General features: G+C 26.2%; 1 protein-coding gene across 4 annotated transcripts in view; it reads right to left on the reverse strand.

Annotated features, from left to right (window-relative positions):
- The window catches only part of spg (dedicator of cytokinesis spg), a 148613-nt gene that overhangs the window by 46062 nt on the left and 85248 nt on the right, over positions 1 to 17303 (reverse strand). For all 4 annotated transcript variants that reach the window (XM_067272606.1, XM_067272549.1, XM_067272480.1 and 1 more), the window contains 7 exons: positions 16545 to 16645; positions 16312 to 16446; positions 15697 to 15808; positions 12435 to 12621; positions 8174 to 8481; positions 7596 to 7807; positions 3633 to 3711 (listed from right to left, as the gene is read on the reverse strand). In XM_067272606.1, coding sequence (XP_067128707.1) covers positions 3633 to 3711; positions 7596 to 7807; positions 8174 to 8481; positions 12435 to 12621; positions 15697 to 15808; positions 16312 to 16446; positions 16545 to 16645 — 1134 coding nt within the window. The remainder of the gene's footprint in view (positions 1 to 3632; positions 3712 to 7595; positions 7808 to 8173; positions 8482 to 12434; positions 12622 to 15696; positions 15809 to 16311; positions 16447 to 16544; positions 16646 to 17303) is intronic.

Here is a 17303-nt window from a genome sequence, read left to right on the forward strand (position 1 = left end):
AACCTTTATTATTAAAAATTTTTGTTTTGTTTTAGACAGAAAGAGAAACAATGAATTTTCAGAAATTACTACATTTCAGATAAACTTTGATTATGAAAAGATCAATCAAGAAACACATTAAAGAAATGTTTTAAAAAATATTTTCCAGATTACTGATATAAAATTGTACAGAATAGTCTTGTTTTACATAAGAATTGAGTGTCAACAAGTATCACGTAAAATAAAATTGTAAGTATATTTGTGCTTCATCCCAAGTAATCTCGGATGATTGCCTGTACACTTACATAGCTAAGTTATTTGCAATTAACAGAAAAATATTAAAATGTGTTTAAAATGTTTTTACTACAATGAATGACATTTTAGTCTTATGATTCTAAATATATAGATCAAAACTTTATTATATTGCAATTACACTACTAAAGAAAACTTCTCAAACTATAGTGAGTAACAGTCTCTGTTTGGAATGTGAGAAGACAGAAAAGCACATGACCAGATTCAGTAAAGTGGTTTAACCTAACCTAACCATTCACTATCTGTGTAAGAACACAACTCAGCATATAACAAGACTGTACATGTGTGTGCATACATTCAGAGTGGTTCATTTTACTCAACCCACTGAAATAACTTAAAAATACATATCCTGAAAAAATTCATTGACCAAATATGTTAGGCTTTAAGGAGACCGTAAGATGGTGCTATTGGTTTCATCATAGATGGCATTATAATCAATGAAAAAGAGAATTCCCATTTAAAAAAAATGAAGTTGATTCCATTTTTTATTGCACATTTTGTTTCATTTAATGAAAAATGATATTTTTGTGATGAGTAATGATGATATCGTTATATAACATACATCTACGAAGTATGGTATATAATGATAAATACGTGGTACGATCCAAAAGTTCGGGGACTGCAGTAATCTATGACAACAAAAGCATGTATTTGAAGTTACAGCATATGAAATGGATGCTACCAAACCACCTCTACGTGTTCAGGTTAATTTCACCCATGTCATGTGATTAAACCATGAGCGCTGCTGTTTTTTTCTGGAGATAGTTACCTTTGTTCTGCCATGTAATAAAAGTGGAGTTTCAAGAACAACATCCAACATTTCGATTCGCTATGGTAGAATCACCGTATACCTTTCTTAGCAATTTTAAAGTCTCCGTAGGTGTTTTACCTAAACGCTGACAAAATTTAACATTGGAGGTTGTTCTTGAAACTCTACTTTTATTACGTCGCAGAACAAAGGTAACTATCTCCGGAAAAAAATAGCAGTGCTCGTGGTTTAATCACATGACATGGGTGAAATTAACTTCAACACGTACAGGTGGTTTCGTAGAATCCATTTCATACGCTGTAACTTCAAATACATGCTTTTGTTGTCATAGATTACTGTAGTTCCCAAACTTTTGGATCGTACCACATATTTCAAAAACATTTTTTAAAATACTTACATGAAATATTTTTCATACTTAATTTTTACAGAATATTAAAATGCAAATAAAATTATCAAAGTTTTTAAATTCTATACATAAAAACATTATATACCATATACTCTTATATGGCATTTTCAATGTTAATAACTTTAATAATAATAAATAATAGAAATTTCATAATTACTTTCTAATAGAAAGTACAAGGTGACGTGTTTGCAATTCATGAAAATAGAAGTAAAACACATATACAGTTATACAACCATATAGTAAAAATTTCCAATACAACACCAGAAGAGTTTCTCATTTCCTGGTCTTTTGCTTGTCTCAGGATTTCAGAAAAAAAGTGAACTGCTTCCCAAGATCTGGGAAATTCCAGGATAAAATTAATTATTTTTAAAATATAAAAAATATCTTGAAATCAAATGATAAATTACTTTTAAAAATAGAAAATAATTATAATATGTTCTGCAACCTCCAATATCATATTAATAATGCCATGCAAGATATATATTAAAATTACCTTTGAATTACATAGAAATTCTCACAAATAGAAAAATTTTTTAAAGTTTGTTGGAAACTGCATACAAAAAAAAAGTCTTTGAATCGAGTTGAAAATTTAAAGAAAAAATGAACTTAGATCAAACTTCTAACTTATAAGGTAATTTTCAATATTTAAATAAAACATAATATAAAAATTTACAATAATATTTTGTATGACTTTGGAAACCAAAGATGGTCAATACTCTGATCACACAATCTGGTTATTATTTTAATAATGAAAAGTCCCGCTACTAAAATGGCCTTTCCAATTCAATGGATGTGGGTGGAATCATCTTTAATGCATTTAAGAGAAGACAAATGTTACGTGTTCTTTCACCTGTAGCCTCGAAGATTTCTAGTTTGTTTTCAAGATGCGTTGCAGTACTTCTTTTGCTCTCAAGTATTCTTGATTTGTCTACCTTGGCTGCTTTAATAGCGGTATCGAGCTTATAGCCTGATAATTCAGCAGTTTGTTTGGCTTTAATAATCAGGTTTATGAAGGAAAACTTCATATTTGCAGACATTGTACTCGTTTCTACCCTTGCCTAATTTGCACAACCTGGCATAATGCAGTTATTGAAGCTATTGAGCATAGTTAAAATTAAGACAGCATTGGCATAATTATTCCAGATATTACAGGTTCTGAGAAGTAAAAAATTTTCAGTCCTGCCACAAATACATATTGATTATTGACAATCTGTGAGATATCATAACAAGCAAAAATTTAAAAAACTAATAAGCAGGCTTAAAATTAATAAATACAAATGTATTCTGACAGTATATGAGTTAATTATACTTTCTATTTGCAAAACTTCCTTAATCTTAACACAAAAAAAAGAAAAAAGTGTACTATTAAGAAATTTGCAGGATTTCCCGGGATGAGAAGAATTTCCCAGGTTGTGTTAAGGTTGAGGAAGTTTTGCAAATAGAAAGTATAATTAACTCATAAACTGTCAGAATACATTTGTATTTATTAATTATTAATAACAGCATTATTAATATGATATTGGAGGTTGCAGAACATATTAAATTACTTTTAAAAATAGAGAATAATTATATCATTTGATTTCAAAATATCTTTTATATTTTAAAAATAATTAATTATATCCCGGAATTTCCCAGATCCTGGGAAGCAGTTCACTTTTTTCCCGAAATCCTGGGACAAGCAAAAGACCAGGAAATGAGAAACCCTAATAACCATGCTATATATACAATCATTTTATATATTACCACATATTTAGATTCAGAAATAAAATGGACGAAACATATATGTTACTAAAGGAAAATTTGAAATGAATATATACAAAAAAGAGTTTATTAAAGGCAGGATAATATTAAAGATATTTAATTAAAAAATATATAATGTTTGATCTACAGAAATAAGCAAACAGAAGACAATAAACTATACCATATAACACCATCAGCATTTACAGGAAAAAAAATTTATGTTTCCAATAAAGGAATAAACAATTTAATATTGATGTGTATTCTTTTATTTATTCTGTAATCTTAGAATACATTATTTAATATATTTACTTCTCTTTTCAATAATTAGAACATTGAAGAATTAAATCATCATTATTTTCCTCCATTGTTATTTTATTATATCTAAAAATATCAATGGATATTACACTAATTAAATGTTTTTCTTACCTGTTCGTCAAATGCATTTCCATCCAAGAAATCAGATATTAATGGTTGAGAAAACTCTTGTAAAGCACAAAGCATAACACTAAAAATCAAAATAAGTATAAATAAAATCTGGTTCGTTTATTATGATTTTTAATTTTGCATAATAAACTACTGAATTTAACACTCAAACTATATATATATGTATATGTATGTGTGTGTATACAAAGCTTTTAAAACTTTTTAAAAAAAATTATTAAATAAATTGTGTGTATAAAATCATCATAAAATAAAATATTTTTATCATCATTTGTAATATTAAGTTTTTAAATTATATATCCTATTCAATTTGGAAAGAACCACAGTTCTGAAGAAGTGTATTAAACATTCACTTTACATTTTCAATCTCAAAAATTATATATGGGCAGTCCTATCTTTCAGACAATGTATCCCTAGAAACACATACAAAAGTTAAATGTGAAAGCCAAACAATTATTATTTTATTTTACATCTATATAAAAACATATTTATATATTTAACAGTTTGTAATTATGTTGGCATTCTCATAACAGTCATCCAGAAAAAATCCACACAATATTTCAGGCTCTAGCTAACAGCCAATAATTTTTAATCATGCTGCACATGCTAGAATTTGTGTGTGTGAAATGCTGAAGAACATTCTAAAATCTTTTCTGCATTTGATTTTCTGTTTCTTTCAAAATGGCAACAAAGATGATGTTTTACACCTTAAGGGTATAACAACTTTTACACATTATTGTAAACTTTTTTCCTAATGTTTTATTTAAACTATTTTACAAATGAAGAAATTTCAAAATAAGCTTTATATTGCATTCTGCAACATTTCAAGAGTGGATTACCATCACAGAGAAGAAAGAGGTCTTGAAAGACAACTTGGAAGAATTGAAGAGAATGTTTTGAAGATAGCAACAATGTTCGATCTATAGTCCTGAAACTTAAAATTTTATGTAATTGGTTCAATGACGCTTAAAGTTTTAAAAACAAAAGCACACATTAAATATAGAAAGAAAGAGATAAATCCAGTCAGAACCAACAAAGATTATTGTGAAAGGTCTCTAACATAAGATTTGTCATCGAAAATAAAACTATTCACTCTCTTGCTCTCTTTAATCAATAGTACAAAATCCAGATTTGTACCAGTAATAATCTCCTCTAATCTTGCTAATTTAAAATTTCCAAAAGAAAAAGAAATTTGAGGTCAAAGTTTTGGATTGGATTGCAAAGGGACTGAAAGTAATGAGTCAAGTCCTAATCAGAAAAAAAAAAAAAAAAAAAAAAAAAAAATCAAGCTTTGCTATCAATATCCAGAAATGTTTAAATAAATGCACATAACACTGCCTAATTCCTTAGATTTGAGAGAACTATTTTAAAACAGAATATTCTTCTGGCCATTCCCATTATACCAAAACCATACTGGATTATTTGTGGCAGAAAATCTTTGTCAAAAAGAAGAGAAACCCTGAAAATGTGCCAGAAATTAGGCAAATTGATGATTTTTAGGCAATTCTCAAGGCAGCAGTTTAAAAAAAAAGAGTGGAAGGCAAAAAGCACAGATCAGCTGATCAATCACATAATGTACTGTCCAAAAAATGTAAACCAAACTCTTATAGATTAACTTGTACTGCATCACCGGAAGTAGAATCAACTACATTTGACAACAGAGACTTGCAGAATTACAAAAATAAAAGATAATAAACAACTTTTCATTGCATGACTATTTAATCATTTCAAATGACTAAATAGTCTCTGTTTTTCAAGGTAACTATGTTACAGAAACTTGTGAGGATTTTTTCCAAACACCGATTATTTATTCTTATTCCTGTTTAATGTTTCTATCTTAATGTTTACCTAGTTAAGTATTTAGTTATGGTTCTACATATTTTCTAATTTAACATTTCATCGCTTTATTAATGAACTACAATGTGCACATACGCAATGTATTCTAAAATACTTTGGAACCTAAAGAAAGATTATAAAATAACTAAAAACATTAGTTTAGTAAAAATTTTAGTGCTGGATCTGAATAAAAGTTATTTTATTTGCTCTGTTTAAACCATTGAATTGTTAAAAATTTAAATGAAGATACTTTGAATTATATAGAACATATTTTCCCAATTAAGACAAACAACAGTATATTCTATAAAGAGAAATTGATAAACAATATGCTTCCTTAATAACATGTCATTAAAGTGAAAAATTTTAATTTATTAAAACATTAACAACTTTTCAAAAATTAAATTTACAACAATCAAAATTATCAAAATAATAATACCTGAAAAATAATAGACCATACTGTTAAATATAATTACAGGTATCCCTTGATTAATATGGTTAATTAATCCCTCGATGCTACAGCATATATCAAAATCTCATTAATCAAGTACAGTGGGGTACCTCAATACTTGATTGAAGAATCATCACCCGCCAGAACAAATTTTTGGTTAATAACAAATACTTTTATTTTAATAAATGAAAATAGCAAATTCACTAACACCTTATTTTCCAAGAAAAACACCTATGTTAAGTAAGTAAAGCTATTTTATAATAAGTAAAGACAGCTGTTAAAGCCACGTTAATTAAAACTTCTGCTGCATATAAAAAGGGATTGTTGCAATTAATTTTGCATGTTAATCAAATCCTGCATTAAGCAAGGAATACCTGTATTATATTTTTTTAAACTTTAATTTCACTTTTAACCTAATTCTAATTCATTAACAACTACACTCAAATTGAGGCAATTAAGATAAATTTGAAAATTATTTAAGAATTATAATTTTATAAATTTGCAAATCTGACTTTAAGTAATAATAATAATGTAGTTGTAGATGCAAAAAATTACTTAAATTTGTTTGTTCAACAAAATTACAAGATTATTTATTTGAATATCATAAATTAAACATCGTAAAACTATGTTTTTAAATAGTTTTAATGTTCATAATTTTATAAAATTCTATTTGAGTTTATTTTGTTAAATTATAATTTCTAACAAAATTATTTTATATATTATTGTTTTCTATAAAATAAGAATTAGTTATAAACTGCATTAATCTGATCCATGGTAATATCAACAGAATTTACACACACACATTCATGATAACAATTATATAAGTATTAAACAATAGAAAGAACAGCTATAAAATTTAAACAGAAGCAACAAATGCATTGGTTTATGCACTGAAAGAGACAGCAAATGATGTTAACTTTAAAAGGATGTTAAAGCAAAGGATAAAGATTTTATTACTTCATAATCGTCATTTTATCTATTTTTTCATCAAGATTTTACTATTTTTATCATCTTATGAATATACAAACACCAGTAAAAAATCAGTATACCAAAACTCTTTCAGTTTAAGTAAATGAAAAATTTTTTAAATCAAAATGTACAGTAATACCTCAACTTTATGGTGTTTTGTTAATATAGCACTCAAGTTTATTCATATTTATTAATTTCAGCTTTTGCCTTGCTCTTAAGAGGCTTTGAAGTTTTTTATTTCTTGTTTAAACATCTGCATTCATCATTGTTTTAAGCCTAGTGCTATTAGGTACACTTAATAATGATAGTGTAAATATGTTTTTAGGCTTTTACTTGCATTAGGATGTAAAAAAATGGCTGTTATGCTTTAAACCAATATTTACTTAATGGCAATGGTTTTAAACTTAACCTGCAATATTAGCCAGATATGTCGGTAATTGATTTCTTATATAAGTAGCTAACAAAAAATCTTTTTCAATAAAGCTGATATAATTAAGTTGAAGTCCAGTATATAGTTTGAAAACAGATACATTTCATTTTTAAATTTTTCATTTAGTTAAAAAATATAATTTGAATATTTCAAAATTTGTACATTATATAAAGTCTGTAGTTGCAAAATTCTAAATTATAAAATTGCAAATTAAAATTATATTACTGTATAAACTAATGTTTACAATATACAAATTATAACTTACTGATTCATCACCATTCGAAGTACCATCCAATCTTTCGAAAACACTTCTTGTTTCACTAATTCTCGAAACACAAAAAATGTATTGAACAAAAAGTCTCTCAATTGTTGATGATCTCTTATAGAACTTTTGTCTCCAAATTTTTCCCATAACTGACAATAATGTTGCACCCTTGTTAGACGTAACAATGCTATCAAACAAGCCACAAGAGGTCCCTATTATTGAAATATTAATATAAATTTATAAGAATTAACTTTCTCTGAACAAAAATGTTTCACTTACAATTAACTATTTTTGTTTCAAATTTTAATTTTTGGATTGTTTTATATAACGTTATTTATAGATTTTAAAGTTTGTTGAGGTTGATATTTTCAGTGACAAAAAAAAATTGTTCTTTGAATCTATTTACTGAAAAATGTATTTAATTACAGATATATCTTGTATTACAGCTTATGTATACTACATAATCATAAAAAAGTTATATGTACTGTACAGTATGTTTTATTCCTTACATCTAAATGTACAGTAAACCTACATACAATAAAAAAAATATGAATTATTAAATTTCTAATAATACTTACTGCAACTAATGAAGTTTTGTCAATTTCTTTTAATGTGTATATTAATGCTTCTAAAAGCCCAAGAACAAGCATTTCTACTTCTTGACTAATACTTAATCCAGCCAATGACATAATAAAGTTGCTACCATGTCCATAATTGCTTTCTTTGAGATCTTGATCCGCTTGTGACTGTTCAAGTTGTTCCAATTCATGATGCATGAATATTAACATTTCTCCTAGAATATCTGCACAAAGTCTTAATTCTTGCTGATGTAAAAGATGTACTTGTAGATGGCAAATAAAGACATCCATAAGGTATAATCTTGAATCTATAATAATAATTTTAAAAAGCATTAGATGTTTTAAATTGTAATATATTTAAATAAACATTTTCATAGGAATAAATATTAGTTATTCAGAAAGGTTTCTGACTCTTATTAGAAATAACTTTAACATTTAAAATTTAATTTCAAATGTAAAAATTTAAATTAGTGAAGATTATTTTAAACTTTAAAAATATAATCATAAATATTTAATAATTTAAATGATTTAAAAATAAATTAATTAACAAGTTAAAATGTAACAAAATCAAATATACATTCAAATATTACCAATTAATATCCATTTATTCACAAATATAGAAAATTTAAAAAATTTGTTTTCTCTACTCTTAAAAAATTAGAAAGAATTTTTAATTTATTTTTAATTAATATCATTAAAATATGAATAGGAAATAGAAAAATACACAGAAATAAACATTTGATTATTTTACTGTAAGAATAAATTTTTTAAGTATAAATTTATGATAGTAATGAAAATTTATATCAATAAAAACTTCTGAACTTCTCTTCATTTATATTTTATTTTAGATGCTTTATAATCAGTTCAATTAAGTGTTAATAGAAGTATTTAGAGTATTCATAGTACCATGTAATTAGTTTAAAATAGGTATTATACAACTGCTCAAAAATTTAGCAAGATTTGTAACTATAAAATACAAAAGAAAAAAAATTTTAATAACATTAAAAGTTTCATTAATCCTGTTATATGAAAATTCTGAAACAGTTTCTGATATCAAGCATTAAAAATTTGTGTCCAGATGATTTATTCACTTTTCAATAGGACAATGCTTTATGACAAATCCGACAACTTGAAAGTTTCGATCATCAATGAAAAGATCTGTTCTTAAGACTATGAAAATTAACACTCCAGAAAATCTCAAATGCTATTCAAAAGTGTACATGTGAATTGAGAATAAATCTGGACTGTAAAAACTAGTTGATTCTATGTTGTGATAATAATTGGCATGATTAATGTAAATGGCTATCCAAGTTATTTATCTCACTGTAATTAGCCTTGTGTTACTGATACTCAGATTAGTTATTTTATTTATTTCTTTAGTTATTATTTAAATGTGAAATGACTTACAAAAAAGTAAATAATCCAGAATACTAAAGTTCATTAAACCCATGGAATGTAGGTAGATTATCAAAAGTAGCTATCAACAGTATCTTTACATGTCTTTTTTTTTGCATCAGGAATTAATCTAAAACACACTGAGATCGAGTTTTAGATTTTCCTGATGTATATCAATTATACAGTTCCTTTTTTATATTATCCAATCACCAGTGGACATTTTGTCTTTTACATAATTTACTGAGGTTGTAGTCTTAAATAAAAGTTTGAATCTCAGTATGTTTTGGAATAGTTCCTGATGTGAAAAAGGACAAGTGAAAATACTGTTTTGGATAGTCTACATTCATGGTTTTAATGAAATGACTTGTTAAACTTTTCAGCAGGCTTCAATTTGCTGTAATTTTGTCTTTGTATGCTATAATATGATGTGCTTTTATGACATACATTACAGTTTATATTAATGTTTTAATTTTTTACTCAAATTGCAGAATCAGTTCTATTTAGTTACAACAGTTGTTGTGAACTCAAAATGCAATAAAAACTATAATCTGATATGGTTTTGCATAAGCTAAGCTATTTCTTTAGATACATGCTAAACATGAAATGACAATTATTATTGTATACAATACAATATATATATATATACATACATACACACACACATACAAATGATTCTATATAAATAAAAATGTAAATGTTTGTTTGTTCCTAATCTCAAATCTCCGAAAGTTCTTCACTGATTGCTTTGAAATTTTGGCACAAGGTTGCATTTGAATACTGGCGTGTTTTTATATAATATAGATGTCGAAATTCCCCCCCTGCGGGGGAGAGGGACAGGATTAGGGCTTACCGTGAAGAACACAACTTCTATTATACTATTTTAGATGTGGTTTTTTGTATTTTTGATTGCATTTTAATAGGGTACGTCAAGAGAATGTACACTAAAAAGACATTTTTTTGCTGCCAAATGCTCCCAATGTATAAAACAGTGAGTAAATATCATCCCATCTGTGGCTACTGCTTTTATTTTTGTTATAACTCCGAAATGTTTACCTGTCATACATGCTGCTCCATCGGTACATACATGAACACAATTTTTCCAGACAAGGAATTATTTTTGATGTAGTTATTAACAGCTTTGTATATTTCAGTACTAGTTGTATGACTTTCTAATTCCAGACAACAAAGTAATTCTTTTTTTACATTCGATTGACTTCATAATCAATGTAACGGACATAGCATAAAAGAACGGCATTATTTTGACACATTAGTTGATTCGTCCATTTGAACTGCAAACAATATTAATTCTTTTAATTTTTGAATTAGTTGATATTCTACATCAGCCAATAATTCAAAAATTCTCTGTTGAACTGTGTCATTAGATAGAGAAAGTGTTTTCATTTTATCAGCAGCTACAGGACCTAGCAATTCTAAACAAACATCAATTAAGCATGGCTTTACTAAATCCTTGGCAACTGAGTAAGGCTTTTTGCATTTTGCAACTCATAAAGCTACTAAATACGAAGCATTCACAATTAACTTTTCAACCAGAAAGCATTTTTTAAAAGAAGATATTTGTTGTTTTAATTCAAGACTTTTTTGTTAAAAAGTTATTGGCATGTTTTCCAGCTGTGGATGTTTAGATTTTAAATGACGTAAAAGTTTAGCTGGTTTCATGCATTCATTTGACAAAGTCTTTATGAACGACACACTGTGGTTTTTGCACATTTTCTCCAGATTCTGGCCAAATAATAAACCAAATTTTAAATAATCCACATTATAGTAATGTACAAATGTACACTTTCGTTTTGTTTTCAGTGAACATGTTTCTTGATTGTTAATATTACTTTTGCTAGTACTAGTATCGGCACTTGATTTTTTTTTAAATCAGAGTTTTTGGCACTTTCTTCTTACTCATTATTATACAAGGGCTGAAAAAAATGGCATTTTAACAATTATTGTTATTGATATTTTAATTAAATTATACCATTTAAATGTAACAGATAACAATACAAATATACGTTCAGTATCAGAGGAAAACAAAGCAGGAAAACATACACATACAAAATTCATTGAAACGCATTCAAAGGTTCACACAGAATAACAAAACTAACAGTTAAAAATTCAGAAATTATCAACACGTAATATGAGAATTATAAGTAAACATGTGTTGATGCGGCTTCTATTGAATTAAAAATTTATCTAAATATATATAACTCATTATTTTTCAATATAGATATTGCTACTAAAACTTGATAAACACCAATCTATCCCTGTGTCATATCAATCACATACACACAAACGTGCAGTTTTCCTTTCTCCTGACTTATTTAAATATATATTTTTAAAGTTTTCGCAGACCGGTCAGATTAGAGTTGCGAACCGGTGGTTGAGAAACATCGTTCTAATGCACAAATTCAATCATAACTACTTTAAAACTAAGTATCATTTGATAACTGTGTTTTGCAAAATGGGGATGTTATGTTAAAAATGTTACTTGCTAAGGAAGATAAAATGATGGCAAGATAAAAGTATGGAACCAAGAAAATATATCAAGACAAGAAATTGCATGCAGATTAAAAAGAAGTCATCCTATGATAATTTTCTAAAAGATTAAGAGAATTATAAAAAGAGTCCTGCTTATAAAATTAATAGGCCAATAATGATAAACTTATCAATTTTCATATTTTTTGCATATTAAGGTAGATATTCACATTTTTAATAGAAAAAAAAATCATGTCTGAATAAATGATTTTTCATAAAAATCTTAAATCTATTGTTAATCTTTAAAATGTAATTTAAATAAAGTAAAAAATTTAATTTTGAAAATATATATTTAATAAAGTTTAAAAATTTGTAAATGTACCTGAATCACGAAATACACAACTCTTCACAGTTTCAAGCATACATTGTAATTTAGCTTGAATTAAAGCAATGGGAGATTCAGCTGTTAATTTATCAATGGTCATTTTAATAACTTTAGCAACTTCTTGGACAGGTAGCACTTTTAATAACTGTTCATAGATATGACTAAAACTGCTAACTAATGCTATCTAGAAAATAATCAAAAAATTTAATAATATATTTATAAAGTCATTATATTTAATTATCTAGAAAGCTCATGCAAATTTTTTGAACTGTAGAGTAAAATAAATGTTCTAGTTTTATTAGAAATCTTAAATCAAAAATATATTATTCTTATTCTCTTTCATTCCTAGCTCATTAGTCAAGAAATTGGTAGATGCCCATGATAAAATTTAGTGTTTAGAATTAAAAAAATCTTCAATGCACTTTTGATGAATTTGATTAAATATTCAAATTCACTAAGATTTCCCTCCAATAAAAGTTGTGAAAAGAATAGAAATAATGAGAATCAGAGATAACAAAGAGCTAGAAACTCAGAATTTCATAGTTGTACTCTCAATTTTTTTCCAGGTTTTCATCATAAGGCAGCATTATCTGAATGAAAAAATTGTTTGTTATTTTTAATATTTTTTAGCAACGACAATTACAAATTGCTTAAATTAACATATTATTTATCATAAAATATGATATGGGCAGTGGATAAACATTATTTAAATTCCTGAAGAGAAGAAAATATCATGGATCTAGAAAAAAATTGAGAAATGATTTTGATATTGGTTTGTAATGTTTTAAATTATACTTTAAAACTTCACAAAATTTTAAATTAATTATTTTAATTGGTGATGTCTGTATCGTACATATGAGGAGTGCCAACACTGGTGGCCATACAAGTTTTCAAATACAGTCAAACCTGTTTTTGTGCGGGGTATAGGGACCGCATAAAAGAAAATGCATTAAAAAAAATCGCACGAAACTTCACGAGTGGCTATAAAAAATAGTTTTCGCAACACAATTAAAAAAATATTTTTTTATGCGGTGAATAGGGACCGCATAAAAAAAGTCTCACATAGAAAATAACTCAAAACCGTACGAAATAACTAGGAATTGCTTTTTTAACTCCTTGGGCCTTTTTCTGCAACACCTAATGGGGAAAAAATCCTCTAAGAATTTTAATTTTTATATTAATTAATTATTTCCACTTAAATACGAATCTAACATTAAAAAGTTAAAAATAATCCTTAAATAATGATTTTATTTGATAAATATAGCTGCAGGAAGTGTTATTTCATTTAACAAGGTGTGAAATTTCACACCTGCAGTCTAAAGCTGGAGGGGAGCTAACTTAAGGCATATGTTCAAATATAACATAATATTTATGGTTTTTATGCTATTAAAATAAGAGGGGACCGAAATAAACTTATGAGAAAAAAATTTTACTGAATAAAAAATGAAAAAACGTGCTGATGTCATAGAAAACAACCAATAGAGTTTTTAAAAATTTTACAGGAGTCAATTATGTTCCAATTTGATTGAAATTTTCATATACCGCACAAAAAAAAAATCGCACAGAAAAAGACCGCACAAAAACAGGTTTGACTGTATCTGTCTTTTATACTTTCAATGCATTTAACATTGTTGCTTTTTTCCCCATTGTAACTGTACAAATCCTACTGTATGGTGGGGTACAAGTAAATATGGTAATTTATTCAAAAATTACTTTACTCTATATAATAACTTTTATATAAACTAATTCTGATAAGTGACTTATGATTATTATATCAATACAACTGTCATCAAATTTTAAATTGGCATGAACTTTCCAGTCAATTCAATAAAATAATAATCATAATAAATATATTGAGTTTTATTTCTAATCACTTGAAAAATTGAATGCTAAATAATCATAATACACATTCAATATCATAATAGTATACTTCAAAGATCATAAATTAAAATAACTCGCTTCTTGATTTTTAATTTAGGGTTATAATTTAAAGTTGATTTTTAAGAACATTCAAAATTAAAAATTAATTTTAAATAAATTTTTATTAAAATGGTTTTTAGATAAAACTAAACACTTAATTTTGTTTAAGCACTTAAAAATATATCAGAAAATACATTTTAATTTATGGTTTTGTTTAAACATTGGTATTTGTGTCATCATCAGAAATAAACATAAATTTAGATTGTCAGTCATTAAATTTGTCAGTTCTCTTAACTATATATTTGCTCTTTTTCATAAAATTAAACTAAAACCTCAAGTAAGTTAAATATTAAAAAATGTTAGAAAATTAACTATTATATTGCTTTACTATATCTATGGCAGGGGTGATGAGAACCTTTGGCACACATTCCCAAAGTGAAATCATCTGCCACATAACGTATCAAATGATTTTGATTTATCATCTGTCTTTTTCTTTTTGACTTATCATTTGATTATCCCTTTTTCAATCAGCTTTTTATATTTATTCTAATTAAAACATAGTCATTTAATTTCTTTTAATATTGTTATTCGACATCTAAAACTTCAGCATAAATATCTTTAAAGCTATGTATGCTTACTATATGGCATATGAACTCAAAAAGATTTGCTACCCCTGATCTAGGATAAACAAAACAAAGTTTTCTTCATAATATTTTTCTTATAATACAAAATATTTTATAACTTATGATGTAAATTTTAATAAGTTATACTTTATAAAAATAATTTAAATTAATTAAAAACTTTATAAATTTAAACCAACACAAAATTATTTTCTTGTACAATTTGTTTCCAAATCTATATTTTAATATAAAGATTATACAGATAAATTAATTATCTTAATTTAGGAAACTAGAATCAATCATATTCCTGTTAAAAAAATTTAGATTGACAATTTAAAATAAAATATTAGAGTATATCTATTATTCCAACATATTTTATTATCATTATATATGACATTACTATATGACAGTACGACACAGATATCCAACAATTGAAAACTAATAACTACAAAAAATTTTTAATCAATAATTTGGGAGAGGGTAAAATTTCAAACTTTTACAGTAAAATTTAATTAAAATAACTTATTTGAAAAAATTTTATCAAATTTTATTTTTTACAAATGCAATTGTAACAGATAATTAATGTACAAAAAATAGCAAACAACTAGAAATTCTTTCTAATGACCTATGACTATTTCAAAGTCATAGGTCATTAATTATCCTTATACAATTTTAAAGACACTTAAAAGATGTAATACAAAAATACTGGAATGTAATACCTGAGTAGGTAAAACTGCTGGATCATGACTAATAGCAAGCATATTCCCAAATGATGTAAAAAGTGATGATAGATCACATCTAAATGCTTCTTCATTCTGATCACCTGTAGCTCTATTATAAAAAATATTAAATTATAATAATATAAAATCCACAATTTAGCATATAATATTAACAAAATCTCTAAAAAACTAAAATAAGACATTAAAAAACAGGAATAAACTATATTGATTGAGAGTAATACTAAGTGGGAGTTAATCTAATTTGATGGCTGTGATCATTTTCAAGTATTTAACTAAAATCATGTAATGATTACTTATATAAGAAGAGCCAAAAATTTAATTAATGAACTATTTGGATGCTATAATATTCTGCAAGGCACAAGGATAAGGTTCGACATCCCATACAGTCAAAAGTATTTTATGTTTTTGAGATTTCAGATTTTTCTGGCAATGTACTCAAATGTGCCACTTCTACACTACCATTCTGTTTTTACGTAAGAAGTTTGCTTCTGTTTACACAACTCATGTCAGTGAATGAATCAATGAGTCAGTACATAAGGCAAATATAACATTATAATATCAGATTATACATATTTACACAAATTGTTAACTTACCTTGCAAACAATAATCTTGATTGAATTATAAATTTAAAAATATATTCTAATGAATGAAAACATTTCTGAATTGCATCTTGTCTGTCAGCATCTTTTACAAGATCAGCACAATGCATCACACAACTTAAAAGACCCCTAAAATTGTAAGATGATATAAAAATTTTCAATAGTATAAAAATTAGAAAATTTCTAGTCTAAGAAATTTAGTTCATAAAATATTTGAACAAACATACTTATAAACTAATGCAGCTGCAAAATGTCCAGTAATATAAGTATCCATAACTGGTTTAAAATGTTCAAATTTGCTATCTTCCAACAGACTCAGAATGTGAACCTAAACAAAAAAAATATTTTTCTCTAATTAATTCATTAAAAGTTTTAATAATAAACATATATGATGGAATCTCAACATGCAAATTAATGAAATTAAGGTTAATGTATTATTTATATATGTTATTTGTAATACTGGTTTTTGAAAACAGCTTTATTTTTATTTCCACAGTGCTTCATGATGTCTACATTTTTAAATGTACTTATTTATGACTCCATTATTACATACAGAGGATCTATGAACCATTACAAATCACAGTCAAAACTACCATATGATCAACATTTTCACAACTAGATTTTCATAACAGTATGTACAAGCATGAAATTTACCAGTTGTATACTATCACACTGAAATATTTATATGCATTTTCTTCAGCATAGTGGATAAGCAGAAAATTTTATTTATTTAAGAAGAGGACTTAAACCTTCTGCTTAAATAAAACTTTCACGAGATTCATTTGCTGTACATCATTCATTTTGCTGTAGTTCAAAAGACCACTAAACTATTCCAAAACCAAAACTAAAACTGTAGTAGTAAGTGATATATGTACTGTACCACGTCCATACCAATGTTGTAATACATGCAAATTTCTGAACAGAGTGGCTATATAGTAAAATACCAGTATACAAAATTGTGGAGTTCACTGAAATAAGATTGTTAA

Source organism: Centruroides vittatus, unplaced genomic scaffold (genome assembly GCF_030686945.1).
Source record: "Centruroides vittatus isolate TY-2023 unplaced genomic scaffold, ASM3068694v2 contig_10, whole genome shotgun sequence".
NCBI classification, from domain to species: domain Eukaryota; kingdom Metazoa; phylum Arthropoda; class Arachnida; order Scorpiones; family Buthidae; genus Centruroides; species Centruroides vittatus.